Source organism: Haliotis asinina, chromosome 15, assembly GCF_037392515.1.
Source record: "Haliotis asinina isolate JCU_RB_2024 chromosome 15, JCU_Hal_asi_v2, whole genome shotgun sequence".
Classification (NCBI taxonomy): domain Eukaryota; kingdom Metazoa; phylum Mollusca; class Gastropoda; order Lepetellida; family Haliotidae; genus Haliotis; species Haliotis asinina.
In genome coordinates this window covers 37,445,711-37,468,409 of record NC_090294.1, presented here as the reverse complement: position 1 = coordinate 37,468,409, position 22,699 = coordinate 37,445,711, and the positions used below count along the sequence as shown (strand labels likewise).

The 22,699-nt window shown below is 39.4% G+C and overlaps 1 protein-coding gene across 1 annotated transcript; it reads right to left on the bottom strand.

Moving 5' to 3' along the window:
- Positions 1–15,997: 15,997 nt before the first annotated feature.
- On the bottom strand, positions 15,998–20,174 carry LOC137266020 (galactose-3-O-sulfotransferase 2-like). The gene is made up of 2 exons (XM_067801518.1): positions 19,982–20,174; positions 15,998–18,937 (listed from the first exon to the last, which is right to left on the bottom strand). Exons 1-2 carry the CDS (start codon positions 20,080–20,082, stop codon positions 17,671–17,673), a joined length of 1,368 nt encoding a protein of 455 aa, XP_067657619.1. The 5' UTR covers positions 20,083–20,174; the 3' UTR covers positions 15,998–17,670.
- Positions 20,175–22,699: the final 2,525 nt, after the last annotated feature.

Here is a 22,699-nt window from a genome sequence, read left to right as displayed (position 1 = left end):
AAGCGTTACTAGAAAAACAACTGCTGAACAGTTTGGTGATGGTTTATGTTCGCGTGAAATATCTTCTCTAGATCATTTAATTACGTCTGTGATTCTCTTAAACCGTACAAGGCAATATGACCGTCTCATTTCTACTACCAACGAAAGTTTCGATCAGTACATTCAGCTGAAGCTGACTAGCCATGCGACATTCCACGATTGCATCCTGGGAATGTAAACATTGTAAACATTACTGTGTCCCTGTAAAATTTTGAGTCGAACCCTGAGACATTTTATCCTTCGGAAAACATAAACGTGATGTTTCCACCAGTGATGTTTCCACCAGTGATGTTTGCTGTGTGATGCAACTGCAAACCAGGAAACAGGATGCAACGAAGCAGTTTCCCGTGGGAGGCTGTACGAGGCAATGGCAACTGACATCCATCGTGACGTCGGTTACATTGTGACGTAATGCAAAAAAGTTCGATAAAGTATTGTCGGTGCTTTTGATCTTTCACCGAAGCATCTTAGAATATGTCCTTGTGTGAAGAATGGTGGGGTTAATGCTGTTTCCTTCAGTTATCAAGGCATGGGTGAAGAATCTGGACAGCCAGGTGTGCAAGAAAGCATGGAAACAGCACTGCACAGGTTAATGAATATTAAATAACATTGTCTGCACGTGTGCCCGTGCTCCTCGAGCACCTGGCTGTCCCTTTCTTAGTTTCCATTCCTCCCCCGTAACAAACAGGGACAAACTGCGTCAATAGTTTGTTAAAGAACATTTTTAGGACCACAATTCTGCAAAACCCTTACAGAGTTGGTATGATGTTTTGAATATCACCATTTCATAAAGCATTTTATGTTTATTAGTTTTCGAGTTTTATTGCAATTCATCGGTCCTCTTTGAACCAAACGGAGTGTAGCTTATACATGAGATACCACACATATATTTCTTGATCAAAATGGTTTTTTTATACTATTATAACTGATGTGTTTTTTTATTTATCAAGTCTTTGGCGGAGATTATTTTATTCCTCAGAATATAAATCCCTTAGATTGATGTTTGAACACTAAACTAAGCCGACAAGGCCCTTTGATTTTCGCTCTACACGTATATTAGTGTCGATGGAACGGTGTTCGATGTCGGTGATACTAGTAATCAATCACTTTCCACAGTGTTCTCTATGTAGCCTTTATAAAGGCATATCTATAAAATATAATCGTATTTTTAAAAAATCAGGCAGTTGAAACGAAAATGGTTGTGTTATGTGAAGTGACAACAATATCATCATCCTATGCAACAGAAATGTATGGATACTATTTCTCCTGTTGAAAGAATATCCGATGTTATCCAGTTCTATCTTCACAAGACTGCATCTGAAGTTTAATGAGTGAGTAAGTGATTTTTTCGCAGCGTTCAGCAATATTCTAGCTATACTGCGGCGGCCTGTAAATAGTCGAGTCTGGACCAGACAATCCAGTGATCAATAGCATGAACATGACATACGCAATTGGGATACGATAACATGTGTCAATCGAGCAACCAAGTCAGAGAGCCTGACCACGAAGATCATTACTGAAGATCATTTTTAACTCGGATCTTCACGGGTCTGAAGTTTTAATTAAGCCGACCCTAAGCATAACCATTTTGTGATTTTCATTTTGTTTCTTTTCTTCTCCGTCTTCTTTTTTTCAATTCAATCAATATATGAAGTTAACTTCAGTTAAAAAACATGTAGGGTATATGTAAATGAATGTATGTAAATAACTCTGCTAATTCGACACTAATACAAACTGTGTACTTACCCACCTCCTCCTATTTGACGACAATATTGGTGGTGCCATGTTAAATATTTATACAGTTATAAGATCAAATACTCTAAATTGATTCAGTGGGTTGTATTGACAGGTGGTTTATTTCAAGAAAGAAATGTGTCACTCTTGATAGATAATATTCTCCTTTTGTCGAGAGAGAGTCAATGATATTTCCGTTCACATTTGTCTACAAAACTTTTACATATCACGACTATAAATATTACTCTGGAGAATGGTCGTGTATCAGTTTTCGTGTCAGAATATGGGGAGGTGAGGTAGCCTAGTGGTTAAAGCGTCCGGGTTCGATTCCCACGTGCGTGCACTTGTGGGAAGCCAATTTGTGGTTTCTCCTGTCAAAAGCGGCAAAAAACCTAACTCATGTAAGATATCTTAAACGTGAATGAATGTTACAAAACGCCGCAGTTACAACCTCCGTGAGGTTGGAATATCAAAGTCCGAAGCAAACATGCCATTGGTTGCTATGGTAAGCACTAATATACAACGTCGAGGTAGAACGACACGCCATCAACTGTAATCGAGCGAATCCACTCAACCAATCCAGTCTAGTCATCTGTCATGAAAGAAGTCTATTTGATCATAAACATCCTTTCACTTTGGCGTTTATCTAACGTACGCTGTTGGTGAACAACATGTGCTCCAAGTCACAGATCAGCTGGTGTATTTTCGAACTTGCTAAACTGATTGAGATGACACAAACCTTTCTGACTGCCCGAAGCTGTAGTGGTGTGCTGAACACTATTATTTAATGCTTCCTACCTATATCGACAATTGTAAATATATTAACAGGGATACATGCACCTCTTTTAAGCCTGGAGGCGACACTACGGCTTTGTCACCAGACATCATTGATCTTGCCTTTGTGGTGGACCGCCAGTTCCATTAAAACGGACTTTCACACAAAGTTATTTGCACTGTGGTGAAGGTAGAACCCAATGCTAAATGCATATAGTGTGGGAGAGTGACACATACACAGGGATCGTACCGTTGCATTAAGCGCACAATGATGTAAAGCGCACAATGATGTAAAGCGCTACAATGCAAGACGAGGAAAGAGTAATGGACCTCTTGTAAGTAGATATACCATCATTCATTTTCGTGAACTGTGACGTTATAAGTTGCTTGTAAATTGTCGTTTTGAGCGTCTAACATGTATGGATTAAAGATTGTACAATGATGTTCATAATGGACGTTTGCAAATCTTGCTGTCCCTGTTAGGTTCGTTTTGAATGTGTGTTAAGCGTTAAATTAATGTCAACATTTGAACTGCAGGGTTGTTATATTTTATGCTTAAACTTATTTTATGGAACACAAATTGACTAAGTGGCACAGTGAAGACGCCTTCATAGCTTACATTATATTGAAACGTGACATGGGATTAGTGAAAGATTAAAACATGTATTTATAAAGCTGAGAAAAAAAACCCAATACATACAGCATATGCACATACAAGTAGCTTCATGGGTGCAATTACAGCCTTACATAAGTACACGCATAGATATGCATGCATTTACATGTATACTAAATTTCAATGTCCAGATCTCCTAGCCTTTACTAAGATTAACCTTAACTCCCATTCTTTAACATTGTACAAAGGTTACCTTGTGGGTAGTTGTGTCAAATAGTCTGGAACATACATAGAATGTTTAACCGGTTACTGATTAGTTATTTTAATATTTACCAGGAACCAGGTGCGGATGAAGATGTTTTTATCAATAACGGGTATTTTTCTCATGGCTGCATACCCTGGTAAGTGTATACCTTATTTGCGTGTTTCTATTTTTAAACGTTACCAGATTCCAGGCCATGATTGGTTTTGTTGATCATTACTTATGTTTTGTGAAATGCAGTCCTGTCCATTCACTGTCATTCATGCCACTATCAATAAACATTAACTAATTTTGTACATTATGTTATACATCCATCCATTTTATTATGTATTTTGTTAAACAGTCATATTCCATATATAGTCTGGTTCATAATTATTGAGAATTTGTCTTCTTACTTTGAGCTATCCTAACACCTCAACTGATTCACTGATACTTAAAACTAAGTAATGGTATAAGGGAGGTAACTCATCTTGGCCTACTGAGTATAGTACAATTAGAGTTACCTCCCCTGAATTTGTAGCAGACGTCATATTCCTCAGCACTGTCAACAATGTCTGCTGAAGATAAAAGAAGGTTGATTTTTGAGTTGTGTAATCAAGGAATTGATGATGTAAATACATTGGCAGAGAGAACAGGAACTCCTTTTTCTACTGTGTATAGGATTAGGAAGAATTTTAAAGAGGGAAAGGATTTTGGGCACCAGAAAGGAGCAGGGAGACCCAGAAAATTGGACTTCTCAGATCGCGTCCGGCTGGGAATTTTAGCGTCTAAAAAGCAAAGGGCAAGCATCTCCAACATCAGGTATGAATTGATAGAAAGGGGATCAACAGTTGTATCAAAATCTACAGTTAGAAGAAATTTGATTGATCTTGGATGGGAGAAAAAGACTGGAATTCCTTCTCCTCTCATGAAACAAGAACATAAAGACAGGCGTGTTGAGTGGTGTTTGGCACATGAAAACTTTGACTGGGAAAATGTGATTTTAACTGATGAAAGCTCAATATGGGTATATCCCAATAATGTGAAAATGTGGACAAAGTCTGCGTCAGCACCGTTGTATCGACGACCTAAATACAGCCCAAAGTTTCATGTATGGGGAGGGATATCCTTATTAGGAACGACCCCGCTGTGTGTGTTTGAGGGAAATCTGACAAGTCAACGCTACACTAACATATTAGATAATTTTCTCCTTCCAAGTGCACATGTGTTTTATGGAAATGACTGGATTTTGCAGCAAGATAATGATCCTAAACACACCGCAAAACATGCCAAGCAGTGGTTTCAGGAGAAAAATGTGACTGCATTACCATTTCCTGCATATAGTCCTGACTTAAATCACATTGAGAACATTTGGGGGATGATGAAGGAATGTGTGAATCAAAAGGGGTTGACAAAAATTGAAGACATGAAGAGAGAAGTGGTCCGATACTGGGACAGCATAACTCACGAGACACTAACCTCTCTGATAGGAAGTATGCCTACCCGTCTTAGACTGTGCCGTGAAGCTCAAGGAGACTTGATAAAATATTAAATTGTTACCTACACAACATGAAAAGGTCAGTTCACTTTCACAATACATTCAATTTTATCCGATTTGTTCTCGTTTAATAATATGAAATGCTTTACCTATTCTCAATAATTTTGAACCATACTGTATGTTGTTACACATGTGTAACACAATACATGTCAGTGTATTAAAATACAAATTGTCAGGTATATTTGTATAATGTTTCACATTTTGCCATATACCATCGTGATTAGTTCAACGTGCATTCATACTGATACTTTCTATACGTTTGTCACATTTTTCTACTGATCACTCGACTGTCTGCGTTAGGTCATCTCGTTCTTAGTAGTACTACGTGTTTATGTTAAAGCATGAATTGTTGTCGGCAAATCTTAGCTTAAAAACAATATTCCCGTGTGGAACTTCAGAAACCTTCAAATAACCTTTTGAACAACAAACTGCCTTCCTCTCGCAAAAACTAGACAGTCTGTCAGAGAACTGGTGTTGGTATCTTTGAAAGCCTATAAACGTCTACCCTTGCTGTGTAATTCACTTCATCCGTTACATCCAGACATGAATTTTCTCAGGTCTAAGCACTGACAGTAGCGTAACCACGATCGTCATTCAAGACACGATCGCCTACCCTTGTTTGTTTATACCTTGAAAGTAATCCCTGAACTTTGCATATGACCTTTCTAATTTGCATCGATATCCGTATATATATCCGTTGGCTTTATCCTGCCGAGAATATTACCCCTTGTGTGATAACATCATTCACAGGCACAGCGTGGAAATACTGATAAAAATCATTTAAATTATCGTATGCAAGAATTCAGTTATTGACTGGATTACACAGTTCCGTGTAGCGCGTAAATCAAATATAAATTGGGAAATATGCTAAAAAAACTGCTAGACACAATCATTATTGTTCGCTAAGCAAAGTATGACTTTTTAATATGCATCGAAAGTATATCACATTTGTAATCCTTACAGTGTCACTGTGCAATTTGATATATGTTGCTTGCGCACACACCTACGTCTTAGCTGGCCTTAGAGCGCTTAAAACAGTTTGTCTCGTACATACCAACGTTTGTCCAAAACTATTCTTACGGTAATTATAACTTTTATTCATGTTCAATCACTGTACAGATACATATCTATTCATAATTGTGAATACCTGTACGGGAATGGGTATATCCTCGGACACAATCACTCAGATATTCATACACTATTTAATATTGTTACACATTTCATAATATACCAGTGTATATTTAAACACTACTATTCATTTAATATTAGTGATTTGGTTCGACTTGTCATTGTTGTCCGAAAATGTTTTTCCTAAAACTAAAAATCGGAAGTGAGTATATCTGCCCTCCTCCTCCCCATTCCCCCCAGCAAGGACTTCAGAATACAATCAAGAGATTACTGATTCAAGAACTGTTAAGTTCAGTCTGTACTGTAGCATGCTAATGGCGACATCCTAGAATGCATGTTGGGAAGCGGGAGCTTTCTACACTTGTATCGACTTGCACTTGTATCAAAAGGTTTACACCTCACAAGACCTTCCAGAACACTGTTCACGCATAGATGCATGCCTGATGGTGGGACGTTATTTACTTCTCGTGGACATCCTTGTTTTCATACAAGTCTTCCCTGCATGTTGATAGTTCACTTTGCCACTCTGATAGTCTGTCTCAGCTATACTATTTTCCAAATGCCTAGCCCTCCATGCAATGCTAAATCCGAAAATTAAGTTAATATTTCCCTCAGGTTCACAGATCTGACAACACAGCCGGCTCCTTTTCAGTTTTGATGGGTCTGTTTGTTGCTATCAAAATTATATATACTGGACAAAATACGTTAGATATATTGGTATCCATATTGTTAATGCAAGACCACAAAACTGAAACTCGCATCAACAGGGTTTATTGTTATAGTCTTCAGAAATTACAGTTTATATGTGGCTTAGGCAGAGATACAAACTTGACAGATGAGTTGCGTTGAGGGTTACAATTGTGACCTTGATGAGGTTCAGAAAACTACAACAAACAAGAGCTATCAATAAAATTCGGAAAATGTACAAATTTCACAGTACATAACATTCAATACTTCATTCGAATGATATGTGAATGCATTAGTCAAGAGCACAATGTTCAAAATTAACAAGAAATTTGCAAAGAATTGTGTGAAATGTAGTAACAAATTTTTGCACTAACCAATTAACATTTTGGCATTTAAACAGTTTCATTGTCATTTAGACATAGCATACTCTAGCAATGAAAAGATAAAGGACTCACATGTGTGTCTGTACATAGTTCAGCTTACAGTCATCTGGGTGACAACCAGGCAGCATGGAGGTCCAAAATACACTGACAAGCATGTGCTCCAAATTGCATGAGCTTTGGAGAGGTTATGAGCTGACCTTTGACTGATGTGGCCTGTGAGCTTTGACATTAGACATGAAGGTTAAGGCCACTGGGCAATGGAAATTTACCCACCAAATGTAAACATTTAGACACTTGAATGATGACTTGAATGGAAATATGCTTTAAATATTGACAAAGTGTTTTAGTTATTGGACCACCATGGATAAATCAATTAAAAACCAACTGTAGTAAGTTAGAAAACTTTTTCATTTTAAACAGTTTGTACTTTGAAATGTATGTACAGAAATCTTGCATTTACACATATGATCAGTGTGTCAGTGAATAAATAGATCATTATTCAAAATTTCAAACTTTGAAATATCCCTACTATTTGTCTAGTATGTAGTCAGTACAGAGACTAGGCATCAGTCTTAACAAGATCACAAAGGTGTACGTGTGTTCCAAATGGTTCGGGGACATGTATCAACTCTGGAAATTGTGGGGAATCGGATCCTGGTCAATAGCATGACGAGCGACCGCTTTAATCACCAGACTACCTCCATCGCCAACATTTATTAATTGTCGTCCATGGACACATTTGTACATAAATAATTAAGTACAGTTTTGTGTTTACTTATACACTATTTGACAGATGCTGGTGCCTCCACGACGCCTGCAATGTTTACGCTACACATACACCCAACAACATGGAATGACGCTCACCGGGCCTGCATAAGACAAGACATGACACTAGCACTGCCCCGTACTGAGCAGCTTCATACGGTCTTAATGTCATACATTCACATGTGGCAGAATACTGTCTTGAGGTCAGTTCATTCATTCATTCAAACTTATTTTGAAATTATTTACATATTTTCAAAGTGTTTTAAAGGAATTTTTTGAATATTTAGAAGTATTTGCAAATATTTTAACATTATTTTGATTTAATATTTACTAGCTTCGTCTTCGTTGTTTGTTCTTTTCTTTGTCTTTTAATTATTGATTTTGTCTTTTTCTAGACTGTAAGTTTGACCGTGAGATAAAATTGGGTTCCATTTATGTCGAAATTTCACTAACTCTTTACCTGAATTAAACTAATTACAGTGTTTCAGCGGTATTTGATTGGCTTCCCACAACATATTTTCAGAGTGTCTCTCCAAACACTGATAACTGTTTGTGTCTCGTGTTGAGTATTTCTATACTGATAATAATTCAGTGAGTGACTGGGTGAGCATAGTTTTACGCCGCATATGATATTAAATCAGTACGTTCGGTAATCTTGGAGTCTGATCAACGTAAAACGCCGAATTCTGTCACTGATTTCGTATCTCAAACAAAAGACGTTTTTCTTATTTGATAAAATGAGAAGTCCGTGAATTTATTAACATGAGCCTTTGTATTGATAATAATTCAGTGCGTTCGGTAATTAAACGTTAAAGCAGCGTGACCACGACTACCTTGGTTCGTCTGTTGTACATGTAGTCTGAGTGTGTTGTGTGTGACGTGGAGGATGCTCATCTTATCACCAAAAAAACCTCCGTACGGAGTACGCGTCAGAAAACGTGCGCCATGCGCCGAAGCTTGCAGTGAGCGAATGTAGTTTTACGCCACTTTTAGCAATATTCCAGAAATATCAAGTCAAAGGAACCAGAAATGGGCTTCATACATTGTACTGATGTGGGGAATCGAGCCCTGGTCTCCAGCGTGAAAGGCAAACGTTGTAATTACTTGCTAACCCTCCCACCCCAATGTTTACTAGTAGCTTCTAAATGCCTTAGTGAGGCTATTTGCATATCATCGTAACCATGATGGCGGGCGATCATCGGTACCGGTGTGATTGATCATGATTTGATCATTTACAAGATATGTAGCAGTAATATTGATGATTCTGACTGTGGCTTTAAACAATGATAAAAAATATAACATGTCGAAGTTCAGTCAACTTGGAATCTGTCGGATATATTGTTGTTGTTGTTGTTGTCTAACGCCGCAGTTAGCAACATTCCAGATATATGGCTGCAGTCTGTAAATAATTGAGTCTGGTCCACACAATCCAGTGATCAACATCATGAGCATCGCTCTGCGTATTTGGAATACGGTGAACCTATAGTTGCCTTTTAAAGCGCGCTTTACTGAAGAACCATTCTATGCCCGATTTTGACGGGATTAGAACAAATAAGAAATCACAGAATACGATATTTGTCAAACTGTCGTGAAAGTGTATCAAATCATTCCAAACGCTTGAGCATTTAATTACAAAAAGTAAATACTTTCATATTTATGCAGCGTGGACGACCTCTGGTTTGGTCTGCACGACAGCACATACGGTGGATCGCCGGTGTTCTTCTGGAACGACTGTTCGGTTTTAGATTCATGGACAAATTGGGGGCATTCGGAACCAAATGATGCCCAAATTCACAAATGCATGGCGCTGTTTGGCAGGAATTTCACGTGGAATTCATCGGATTGCACGGTGCCTAAACAGTTTATCTGTCAAGCTCTACTAGGTGAGACTGTAAATCCTTGACCGACTGAGCGTGAGAGGGAGGGAGCGATGGAGCGAGCATTGTCACCTCTGCCCAGAATAATTTTTGAGGATGTAATGATACAACTCTGACATTCGTAATGGACACTTGGTGTCACGTCAAATTTCCATCTGTCCATTAGGTTTCACCGCTATTTTTCTTTAAATGAAATAAGTCTAATCAGGTACGTCAGAAATTCTATATTGTTAATATTTAACCTTACACTGTGTCTCTTTGTTCGAGCTTCCTATCGAACACATACGGCGTCATTGTTTCCTCGGGGGTTTCAATCCAAATATGTACATGTATGTCCTATGTCAATATCCCCAAAGGCACCTTTGATCAGACTTACATGTACTCCAAACAGGTGATATAAACCCACTGATTTATTGTATACATAAAGTGGTGACATGCTGAACGAAAATTCCAATGTGACATTTATAGGTCTTTCAGCCTTTGACAAACGTTCGATGTCCTCCTCTAATTGTTATGATCGCTGGTTCCTCTAGACAGTTGCTGGTACGATTCTATCCTTGACGCTGAACTGGTGGACCCCACCGCTGATGCCCATGCCGATGATGAGGAAGCCTGTGCTGCTGCTTGTCTCAACTACACGGGGGACGGGGAATGTCAAGCCGTGACCTACCACGCTGGCGGAGGATGTCGGTTGTTGATTGGTCAGACCATTCCGGTAACATGGGACCCGGATGTTGCATACTCCGAGACTTCAGTAACTAAAGTGAAGAGGTGCTATTGGCGTGAGTTGATCTCTTGAATATATTATTCTAAAATCAAAGATAAATTTCCCCAAACACAAGCATTACCATATTTTAGAAATTTAGAAAATACTCCACATAAGTCGACAAAGTGATTTTACATGTATGAACTACTTGATAGTCTATGTTTCAGTGGGGCGCTGGGCTAGCCTTATGGTTAAAGCGTTGGCTTGTAATGCCGAAGACCTGTGTTCGTATCCCCAGATGGTACAATGTGCGAAGCCCATGTGTGGTATTCATCCGTGTGATATTGCTGCAAGATTGCTGAGCCAAACTCATGCAGTCAGTCAGTCTATGTTTAAGCATGGTAGTTCACACTTCTTTTCGAGAACTTTGTGAGTCAGGGCCCTGTGCTTTTGGTGAGGGGGGGGGGGGGCATTTCATACGAAGTCAACAGATGACATTACACAATAAATAGAAAGGTCATAAGGTCACACTATCACGTACGTCCATCAAAGAAACATGTTCCACTTGCCCCTTTCTCAGCATCTCTCAAGGAAGATTAGTCAATTAAAGTTAATGCAATGGATCTGAAGTGCATGACAGAGAGGGCTGCTCGAAAACCTGCAAATTGTGGATCTCCAGGAACAGTGCGTCTAACACTGAATATATAGTGCGGCATGTTGAAAATTCGTTAGAATGATTCAGTGTGAGTATGATGTCCTTTGATAAATGAACTGGGCAAGTAGATGCCTTGCAGTACAACCAGACAGCTTCTACTGCCTGTTTCATTGTGGTTCCACTCCTGGATCGCAAATGCAGTTGGCTACAACTTGTTTCTCCCTTGAGCACGAGGGCATACGTCTCGACTTCTCGCTTATGGCCACACACGTGCAAAACATGCATGTACATCGATTCCGTAATTATCGTGCACTGCCAATTTTTCTGGGATTTTTCTGCGATTGGAATAGGCATGTAGTCTTTGCTAATGTTTGTGCTGCATGTATATCAATATCACTCAACAGTAACATATATTTCCAATTTAGTGCTACTTCCGGCACTAAGTTGGTTCTAAGCTCCTTTCGCGTACGTCGACTTGCGATATGCGAGGGGGACCAGCTACTTCCGGTACCCGATTCCAGGTGACGAGCGTATTTTCAAGGACCGGTTCTGGTTCCTAATTGCGCGACCGCCTAATAAGACCTATTAGACCGGACCAAGTGTCCAACCATGCTTGGTTGTCCCAGCGTTTGACTGTCGTAATAGTTGGCTAATTTGTGGATTGTTTGATCGAAAATTACTTATTCCTGCAACGATTATCGGCTCCTTCCTGTCAGCTGACAACCAGGAGACCATACGAAAAGGTATGAAAAGTATGTCACCGGAAGTTGTAAGGTCTTGCTGAGTGCGGGTCCTATTTTAGAATTACTGGAAAAGAACCTAATATTTCCAGTTTGGTTGCAGACGACATCAGTGAAGAGGAACACATAATAAACAGAGTGATAGAGCAATTCCCGACACTTTTTTGTACAAGGACGAACCCAGTGTCGTTGGTAATAATGGACCACAAAATTGTCAACAGCTCTTCACGGAGCCTTCCAAAACCTGTCCCCACCTCGTCGTGCTTGCTAATGACGACAACCGTGACGACGGAGTTACTTATCACGCCAACGTGTCCTTCACCTTCCACAATGATTGACGTTTCAACGTTAACTGGTTATTCATCGTCTGTTGTGACGGAGATACGGACAAGAACAGAATATCTGCTGACAACGCGAGTGGAATATTCAGTCCAGCACCGTACCCTGATGGCAACTGTTGTGGATGTTGTTACCGTAACAGAACACGTTACGGCTTCAGTGACCCAGACGGAGGTACTCACCGAGACATTACCCGTGACCAGAATGCAACAACTTACACAGACAGTCACTCACGTACAGACAGAAATACTAGGTAAATGTCTTGACCTTTGTTAGTGAGTGAGTTTAGGTTTCCGCCGCGCTCAGCAATATTCCAGCTATATGGCGGCGGGCTGTAAATAGTCGAGTCTGGACCAAACAATCCAGTGACCAACAACATAAGCATCGATCTGCGCAAATGGGAACCGATGACATGTGTCCACCACCCGATCCCGTTAGTCGCCTCTTACGACAAGCATAGTCACCTTTTATTGCAAGCATGGGTTGCTGAAGGCCAATTCTACCCCAGGATCTTCACGGGTTCTTGACCTTTGTGTCCGGAATGGTCTTCTATGTAGTATAGTGGTGCTTAATTAGAGGTACCCGTTAAAGATCCGGGTTAGAACTGATCTTCAGTAACCCATGTTGCCCGCTGGCATGGTTGACACCTGTCATCATATCCGAAACGCGCAGATCAATGCTCATGGTGCTGTTCACCGGGTTGTCGGGTCCAGGTTATTTAGACATATAGCTAGAATTAGCGTAAACTAAACTCATTCACTGTTAATTTGAGGAATTGTAACTATGTAGCACATTAAAAGTATTGGCATACAATTGTCAGAAGTGTCAGCGTGCGGTTGGCGAATGGCTGAGTGACAACTGGATAATTTCGATTGGTTCTTGAGTAACTAGTCGAGTAGGTGGTTGAGTGTTTGCAGGATAGATCGACTGAGTGATTGGTCGAATGTTTGTATATGTGGTTGAGCCCTTGGCTAAAAGTGCTTGAAGGATAGCTGAACCTGATGTCTAGTGATTAATTAAGTGAGTTGAGTTTTTTGCCAATCGATGTGTTGTGGAGTTGAGAGAGTGTCTGAATAAGTGGTTGAATCTACCGTTGGTACGGTTTGGTGAGGTCATTGCATCAGCCTCATAGGAAACAATACTCCATTTTATCAAATTATTTAACAACGAAACCTGCAAAACCAAATATCTAAGTTTTAAATCTTTGAGCTTAAAGACATTGCGACAATGCATTCGTTTTCAGTTACAATTGCATACTGAAGAAAATTACGGTTTTTAAGCATGTTGACTTATAAGTATTTAATTCAAAACGTGACAATTTAATTCTATGTGTTCCACAGTGTCGCCCATGTCATGCATGCAGCGGATACACACATCTTTCAGTGACACGAACACCACGTTTGAAGCTCTGAAACTCGACACCAGAAGTCTGTCAAGCTCGATAAGGAAGAGCACAAGCGCCTACGACGCCAGACCGTCGGCCATCTTTGTCGGAACGGTGGCGATTGGCATTATCTTGTCGCTCGTTGGTGTAATTTTATTTCTTGATTTTGGGACTATGATCCGGCAGATTAAGAAACTTCATCGGCGAAGGAAAAGGAGGAAGGCAAGGATGAGAGCGAACAACTGATTATGTCATTGGATGAGAACACATTTTTCTTAATGACGTTAACGTCATTCTAACAAAAGGCGATATTTTAGTTGACAGTAATGGAATCATGTGAGTGAAAGGGCCAATGTTTTCTTTTTTCTATCATTAGATAAAATAGAACCTAGATGGCCTGACGCACTAGCATAATTCTATATGTAAAACGTGTCTATTTGAAAACGAAAGTTCTTGAAAATGTCCATAATGTCATTTATCGCTTGTTGTAGGTAATGGGGTACGGGGCAAGAGCGGGGCTTAGAGCAAACACAGTCAATGCAAGGACCGCAATTCGATCTACAGAGTATCGTCCCTTGGGTTGGCAAGAATCCTGTTATTGTGGATTCGAACCCCGATCCGCCACGGGTTTGTCAACAAGGATCGCATTTTCAGAAAATTTGCAAAGGTAGCATCATTCTCAGGTTTTCCTTCCTCGGTTGGGACAGTAGGGTAGCCTAATGATGAAAGCATCCGCTGAAGATTGAGTTTGATTCCTCACATGGATACAATGTGTAAAAAACTATTTCCGGTGTCTCCCGCCGTGATATTGCTGGAATATTGCTGAAAACGGCGTAAAACTAAATTCACTCACTTCTTCCTCAAATGACACGCAGTTGGAGAACTGGAACACTGTTAGAAGCGGCATGAACCTTACCCATTAACCCAATTCACCACCTATAGAAGCTTTGGTTCTAAGACAGCATATTATATTATGGATTGATTTTTCACGTTGACAATTAACGATGATGCCCCTCAGCCTTGAACGGAACTAAACAACAATACATCACATCTTGATATAACTTCATATGCCTTCTCTTTCGACGACGTATGGGTTGTCTTAATCAATTACATCAATTACACATTTAATGTTATCTTTATGTATTGTCAATGATAGCAAACTACATTTTGAACACTGAAGGTGATTTGGTTCGTGTACATCGTTACCGATTTTTCTACGTCACAGAAATCCTATTACACATATTTAATGTTTACTTCTGGAGAATGCTGAACGTCGCTGATAACAACATACCGCCACCGTCACTGTTTAGTCATAAGCGACATGTTGATTTTACGCACCTTAAAGCTAAAAACGACATAAATCAATTATTGTTTGCATGCAGGATTATCTTATCTTGAGCTGGTCATTATTTGAATATGGTTGATAACATAACGGGACGTTATTTTTCTGGCTTCAGTAGTTTTCAAATAATATTGTTCCATGTCTTAATTACGATGGGCAACTAGACTTTCCGTTATCTTAAAAGCTTAGTTCAATATAACCTCTTGTGCACTGACAGTGCACGCACTGTAACTAATTGACTTAAGTGAGTCTTATCACCATATAAACATGTCCCTAATTAAGTAAAAGTTTGAACACGGGATATACGCAAACACCACAAACAAGACAATTATATTTAATCTCGCCGAACGTTTTATTCCATTTCAATATTACAGAACACGCCAGTGCTCCACTTATAGATACACTTAAACACCACAACACAATGCAATATAAGAAAGTATACACTTTGTTCATTTTAGAAACGAAAACGTAAATATTTTCTTTTTAAAAGTTCATACCGGAGGAGACCGGAATTTTACCTTGTCTCTTGCATACTGTAACTGGGTTAATACGGTTTTACGCTGATTTTAGCAATGGGTCTGCAAAATCGCGGCGGGGAACACCAGTAATGGGCTTCATGCTATGTTCCCATGTGGGGACTCGAACTTGCTGCTCAGCGTGACGAGGGAACGCTTAAACCACCAGGTTACCTCACTGCCCCTACAAAGATTTGTCTTTACTACTTATATACTAAACGTCGGAACGAAAAATTCGAGGCGGGCGCAGGAAGTGAAACGGTGAATTATTAATGAGTTAAGTGAGTTAATATTTAACGTCACATCGGCAATAATTCAGCCATATCGCACTGAATTAATAACCAATTTCCTCAGCACAAGGTGATTGAATCACAGCAGCATGTAGTCCAGTTACACAATTCTACCTTCCAGAACTTCCTGAAAGATATACACCATCCCATGTCAGTGAACCTGCTGCAACGTCGGTTGTTAACAATCGTTATTTTCTGATCGACAAAAAATCCGAAATGATATCTTATTTTTGTTCTTTTTTTTCTTTGTGGCACACAGTGTATATCTCTTAACTATACTACCCATTAAAAGTTTAGACTCACTAGTGTAAATTTTGTCACTTACTTCAGTCAACCGTTGTAAACTAGACTTTCCTATATATACCATACTATTCAAAGGTATTGTTTACACATGAGCTGTTGTATTGTAAAATAAATTCGTAACGTTAAACAAATTATTGTCATGAGTTCAATAAATCATGAAACTCCGTGAAAACTGGCGAATTTGTAAGTAAACTTTGCACCAAAACGCAGCTATTCAAATGCACGATATTTGCACATGCTTTTTGCCAATTTGATGCATGATCCTTGTGCATTTTATCTGCATATGGTTTTCAGTTGGTTCCCTCATGTCAGAGCGGGGAAATACGAGGTAACCATATGTATGTACATAACATATACTGAGAGCTTTAAATGAGCCTAAACGTTTCATAGGTAGTATATACGAAACATACTCAAGGGGTCCACGGTGGATGTATAACGTCTATCAAAGAGGAAAAAAGAGAAATTACGGTTGACAAGTGCTAAGTGAATTTTTCTTTTGTTTCCAACAGGCAAAGTCCATAAAGCTGTTTGTATGCGCTCAATATTATCTTCAGGTTATTATTCATAATAAAAAAAAATGATTTCAAAACATTGCAAAAATAGTACACACACTTTTCTGTAAGAAGAAGCTCCGAAAGCTCAGGGCGTGCTTTTGGCCGAGATACTTATCTTGTTCTAGCTTTAATGACCCGTGAAAATCTGGTCTAGAAAACTTCTTCAACAACCCATGCTTGCCATAAAAGGCGACTAAGCTTGTCGTAACAGGCAACTAACGGGATCGGGCGGTCGGGATCGCTGGCTTGGTTGACACATGTCATCGGTTCCCAGTTACGCAGATCGATACTTATGCTGAAGAGTGTCTGGTTGATCACTGGATTGTCTGGTCCAGACTCCAATATTTATAGACCACCGCCATATAGCTGGAATATTGCTGAGTGTGCTGAAAACTAAACTCACTCACTCAATCCAGCTTTAATTGTTTGCTAGTCATCCTACCCTTCGAATCGAATTAATTAATATAAGGGGGAATACGTTTCTTTTTTTGTCCCATCTATGGTAAGAATCATAACAAAATGCATTTATAATGAATAAAACATGTTATTTGGATGGAAGTGGTTGAATATTCTTTTGTAGTGAAGACGGTAGCCAGTTACATAACAATCCCACCACTGAAGATTTTTAAATGCTTTTTTTCATTTCACATATGTTTTTAACATATGATTTAACATATTTCTGTTTATGTATTTTGGCTTCTATTCGAAAAAGTGGTCTTGTGCTACCATTACTTATACTTCAAAGTTTACTTTGATTAAATAGATCTGTGGCAGAGTTGTTATCACTATGTTGAAAAAATATGGTACTGAATATGGTATAACCTAAACGAATGAAACAAAACACTCTGTTGCTTTACGCAGGTTTCGTCGCAGCTTTCAAATAATCGAGTCTCAATTCAGAGCAACACCGCCCATCTACGATCATACGTTATCAGCCTTCTTTCAGAGACTCGAGGATTGATTCCATTGGTAGCTAGAACACTTGCTAACACGAAAACGAAACTACGGTGACTTTTAATCTTACCACAATATAAAAAAACAGTCTAGCCCCTATTTCGAAACAGCTTCATCTTTTTGGCATCATATAGTTTAGGCAGGTCCTGGTAATGCAATCCTAATCTATCATTTTGCACATTTCGCAAAAATTCTAAAAAAGGAGTTTCTTCTTGAGCAAGGAGCCAACAGTCCTTATTGGAAACTTCAAAACGGTCGTGCCATTTACATGCTGGAAACTTCAGGTTCTCTGGAGGTGCAATTTTCGAGCAGTACTCGAGGGCGCGGTGACGAACTGTTTGAAAATAAGTCACTTCCTCCACAAACGTTTCTCCAGCTTTTAAAATGTCCCTTTTCAGCTTTCCTAGGAAATGATCGTACAGAATTTTGTCGAGTCTGAGAATGTTAGAATCAACAACACTTCTGTTATAATCCTGCAACGAAACGTTTAACGAGGTCACACGCTCATTTTTAGGAATGTACAATACGTCGTACATCGTCCAATTCATTCTACGTCGTAGAAGGATTATAGATTCATCAAAAACATCACTGACCAATACCAAGTCGAATATCGAATCAACATGGTCAAGAAACTTCTGTACATTTTTTGCACCGTTGACATTGCCTGGTGGATAGCCGAAATCTAAAGCCATCCTGTTGTTGGTGAAGGAGTCGATGGGATTGAGAGGTTCAAATGACATTGGGTTTTGGATGTACGTTCTGAAAGGGTCAATTCCTGTAGCTTTCATAAGATATTCACGAGAAAGTTGATTTCGGTAGTATTCAAACGATGAATGAAGTCTTTCGAAAGGTTCTCTGACGATGCCAATGTACACAGTGTCTTGTGGCATGATCTTGGCTACCTTGGGATAAGAGACAATCTGGAGATGATTGCATAGAATATCATATGAATTCCTTGATGGAATAGGTATGATGTTATTGTGGTCCACTAGCTCTATGTAATTTCCTTTTCGGGGTAGAACGAAGTTCTTTGATCTGGCGTAGCCGAATCTGTAGAGGATGTTCAGCACCGTTGAGCTGGCAGCTTTGTGGACTTTCAGAAAGAACACATGCTGGACCTCTCTACTGGTGTTTCCAGAGGAGGATGTCTTGTCAAGATCAGCCTTCAGAGGTATGTGGCTTTGCATTGTAGCATTACTTAGACTTGTTGATCTCAAGGGCCGACCTGTTTGTCCATTTCGAAATGCATGGAGTACCTCAACCATTTGTTCTTTACCCGTAAATCCATGTTTATGTACTTTCATCACCATCGCTATAAATACGAATTCAGTCAGGGCTACCGCTATAAAAATACACCTGCAAACAAAAATTATGTTTTGAACAATAAACCTTCAAAGAAATACCACTGTACAATGCAGTCTGTTAACTTAGGTTTTCAGACTTATCGTTATGCCAGACAGGCAGCTGTCTCCTGTTGTCAGAAAATTTTATTTAGCTTCCACAAAATATGATTAACACTAGTAATTAACGATTAGTCCACCTTCAATTTGAAACGTAATTTGATTACAATTGCCAAGACGACTCAATTTATTGTGTAGAGCCCGTTTAACACACCAGGAACCGATTATTATTCTAATTTCTGAGGACTATACCATGCAAATGACTTTTACCAAAGTGGTAAAAGTCTGAGACCTGCATAACCTTGCACTTTGAACAAGACGGATTTGGGTAAACATTACTCATTCACCCACTCATCTGAAGACAACCGTGAAGATCCAGGTTTGAACTGATCTGCAGTAATTCATGCTTGACATACGAGGCGACTAACGTGATCGGGTGGTCAGACTCGATGATGTAGTTGACATATGTCATTGTATTACAGTCACATAAGGCGATACTCATGCTGTTGACCACTGTTGACTGTTGTACACAGCAACAGTCTGGCCCAGACTCGATTACACATCGCTGCCGCCATGAACTGGAATATTGCGGTTAAACAACCAACCGCAAGAATCATGGGAGTAAGGATCGAGTAATTATGAATACATGTACTATCTGTCTCGTTGCATAAAGGTTTCCATTAGCTTGCAAATGTGTTCAAAGGGTCTTGCACACATTGAGAGCTTTTGGCGACCATAGCAAAATTCTTATTATGATACGTAACCGTGTCACTGGAAAACTGTTGCCATGTATTCATAATTATGTATTCATATGTATTCAGTAGCACTGTTTACACACGAACGATATCGCTCCCTCAGGACACTGAAACGAAAGGTCATTACACGCAGATGCGTCTCATTCCTTTCAACGATACGAAGTCCTTTGAAATGATTAATATTCTTTCAAAAGTATAAGCACGTACACACTATTTATTGTAATACTCTGTGTAATTGTACTTACCATACAGGTTGGACATATCTGCTGTATGACCGCCCCAAAGCCATCTTAGCACAGAATACAAAGGCTACCCAGGGTGTGCGTGTGTGTAGAGTGTCAGACATGATCCGTGTCTTGACCTGGAAGCTCGCCAGGCGTAAAGTAAATTCTTTTGTCTTAGAACCAGTTATAGCAGTACTTGTAGCGAAGAGTCTTAATCTTTCACTATGTAGTAAATGTCGAATACGTGTATCACTTGAGTCTTTCCACATCGATATGATACGACCGATTCATTCATTCATTCATTCATTCATTCGTTCGTTCGTTGAAGTGGGTGAAAAAATGAACATTATATATTAGACATCAGCAGTATGTCTTGAGGACAAGACGCACAATTTTTGATAGCAAATAAATGATTTTGAATGCCGATCGAAGTGGCCTTGAAATGTCACAATTAAGGTACTGTATGAGAAATGTAAGTCTTGGTAATTTGTTTGTTTTGTTGTTGTTGTTTTTTGTTTTGCGCCGGGGTATTTGGATTTGTTAATTTTATACTGTGTTTTGTTGTTGTTTTGTTACGTTTCTGTTTGGTTTGCTTTGGGTTTTTCTTCTTTTCCTTTTTTTTTGTTTGTTTGTTGCTACCTCAGTCGATATTGTGTTTGTACTTCGATTAGTTATGTTTAGTAAATGTAGATGTGTTTGAGCAATATTACCTTTAGGACAAGCGAAATAACTAGAGGTACGAATTCGTGGAAACTATTCCAAGAATTCGACAAGGCTGGATAACTGTTTGACAACGGCACCATCCATCAATTCTCATTCTGTCCTCAAAACTATGTCCGCGAGGTATTGTCGTAAAAAGCGTCTAACGGGATCTGGTGGACAGGCTCGATGACTTGGTAGATACATGCTATTTGCAATATCCCAGCTGATAATATTGATGCTCATGCTTTCAGTCACCGAGTTGTGTGGTCCAGAGTCGATTATTTACAGACCGACGTGATACTGTGTAAAAATGGCTGACTGGAACGCTAAACATTAAAGTTTGATTAATCGCGAATGTTCTTGGAAATACACGTAGAACAGTTGAAATGACTCAATGGAGAATATTTTGCTTTATTGTTAAAACAAGCACGAAACCCTTCCAACACTCTTTGATATTCTTGGCTAAATTGGTTGGTTCACAGTACTCGCTTAAAAGTGGATTAAAATGAGCATTACCGGTCAAAATGAAACCGCCGAAGATTGTGCGTCCAAGTGTGATTATGTTCGAGCTGTGCTCATAGTATCTTCATACAATATCCAAATGTCTATTGGGGTCCGAATTTTATCATTTGCATACTGCCATGGTATAACTGGATCATTCATAACAGTGGCGGTAAGTCAGTTCACGCAGGCTTAACCTTACCTGTGGGATTCGGGAGGTCGGTGCAACGAACCTGAGGCCTCCACCTACTAAGCGATCGCAGCGCGAACTCAAGTACTTGAGCATAGACTGACGACAGTCATAGTGCTACCATCGCGTCGTGGAATGGATTCCAGGAGAATCAGACTGACTGCACGTCAGTAGGTACCACTGACCCATGTTTGAGTCCCGATGAAAAGATTACATTCTCGGGCGGAGACGGGAGGTGAGCGACGTCAGATTACAATCAAATACGTTACTATACTGCCAGCCCTTTGACCTCTTCACATACAATATAATATTCTATGGTAAACGTTGCTGTCGCATTCAAATACATGAGTAAAAAGATTCATTAAAACTCGTGGAAAATGTGCGACGTTGCGCAAATAGACAACGTGTCTGAAAAATTGAATATTTTAATGCACACTCTATCATTAAATTGGTGACAACTTGTGAAATACCAGCCGATCCAGTCATAACCCCCCCCCCCCAACTTCCTGCATTAATTAGTGAGTGAGTGAGTTAATACTTAACGTCACATCGGCAATATCTCAGCCATATCGTGACGAGAACATTCAACAATGAAAAAGAGCATATATACATCATAAAAACCCGTCAACGAAGGACAGTAAAACAGCTAGAATATCACAATTTCAATTAAAACTAGCATGGAAAGTTAAAACTAATAGCACTATTTAGACAATACAATATAAAAATAGACTATAGATCGCCAACAACAGAAGGTAGATCACCATACTAGGAACCATGGGCCTGCATTACTTAACTGTATAAGGTATACTTTATTCTTATTGCACATAGTTTGAGTATGACTTAAAATGAATGAGTTTACGTTTACACGCCTCTGTCACGGCGGGTGACACCAGAAATTGGACTCATACATTGTACCCATATGGGGAATCGAACCCTGATCTTCAGCGTGTCGACCATACGCTTAGCATGAGATAACGTAAAAGAGGATCTAAATATTCATAATTACTGTCAAATATAGCACAACTATGTCGATCTATGCTCATGATATCAATCAGTGGATTGGTTGGTCGAACCTCCTTATTTACTGGCAGATTCCTCCGGAAAGCCGTACACAAGCACCAAATCTGAACATGTTGGTGGGTAGACAACCTAGTATTTCAAACGTTTGCTCGTGACACATAAGACCTGGGTTCGATTCCGGACGTGCGTAAAATGTATCAAACCCATTTATTGTTGAATATTTCTGAAATTATTTAAACCATACTCACCCACTCATGAAACAGCTTGACAATGACCTCAGTTAGGTGAACTTTAACTATCTTATGTTCGTCAAGAATATTCATAAC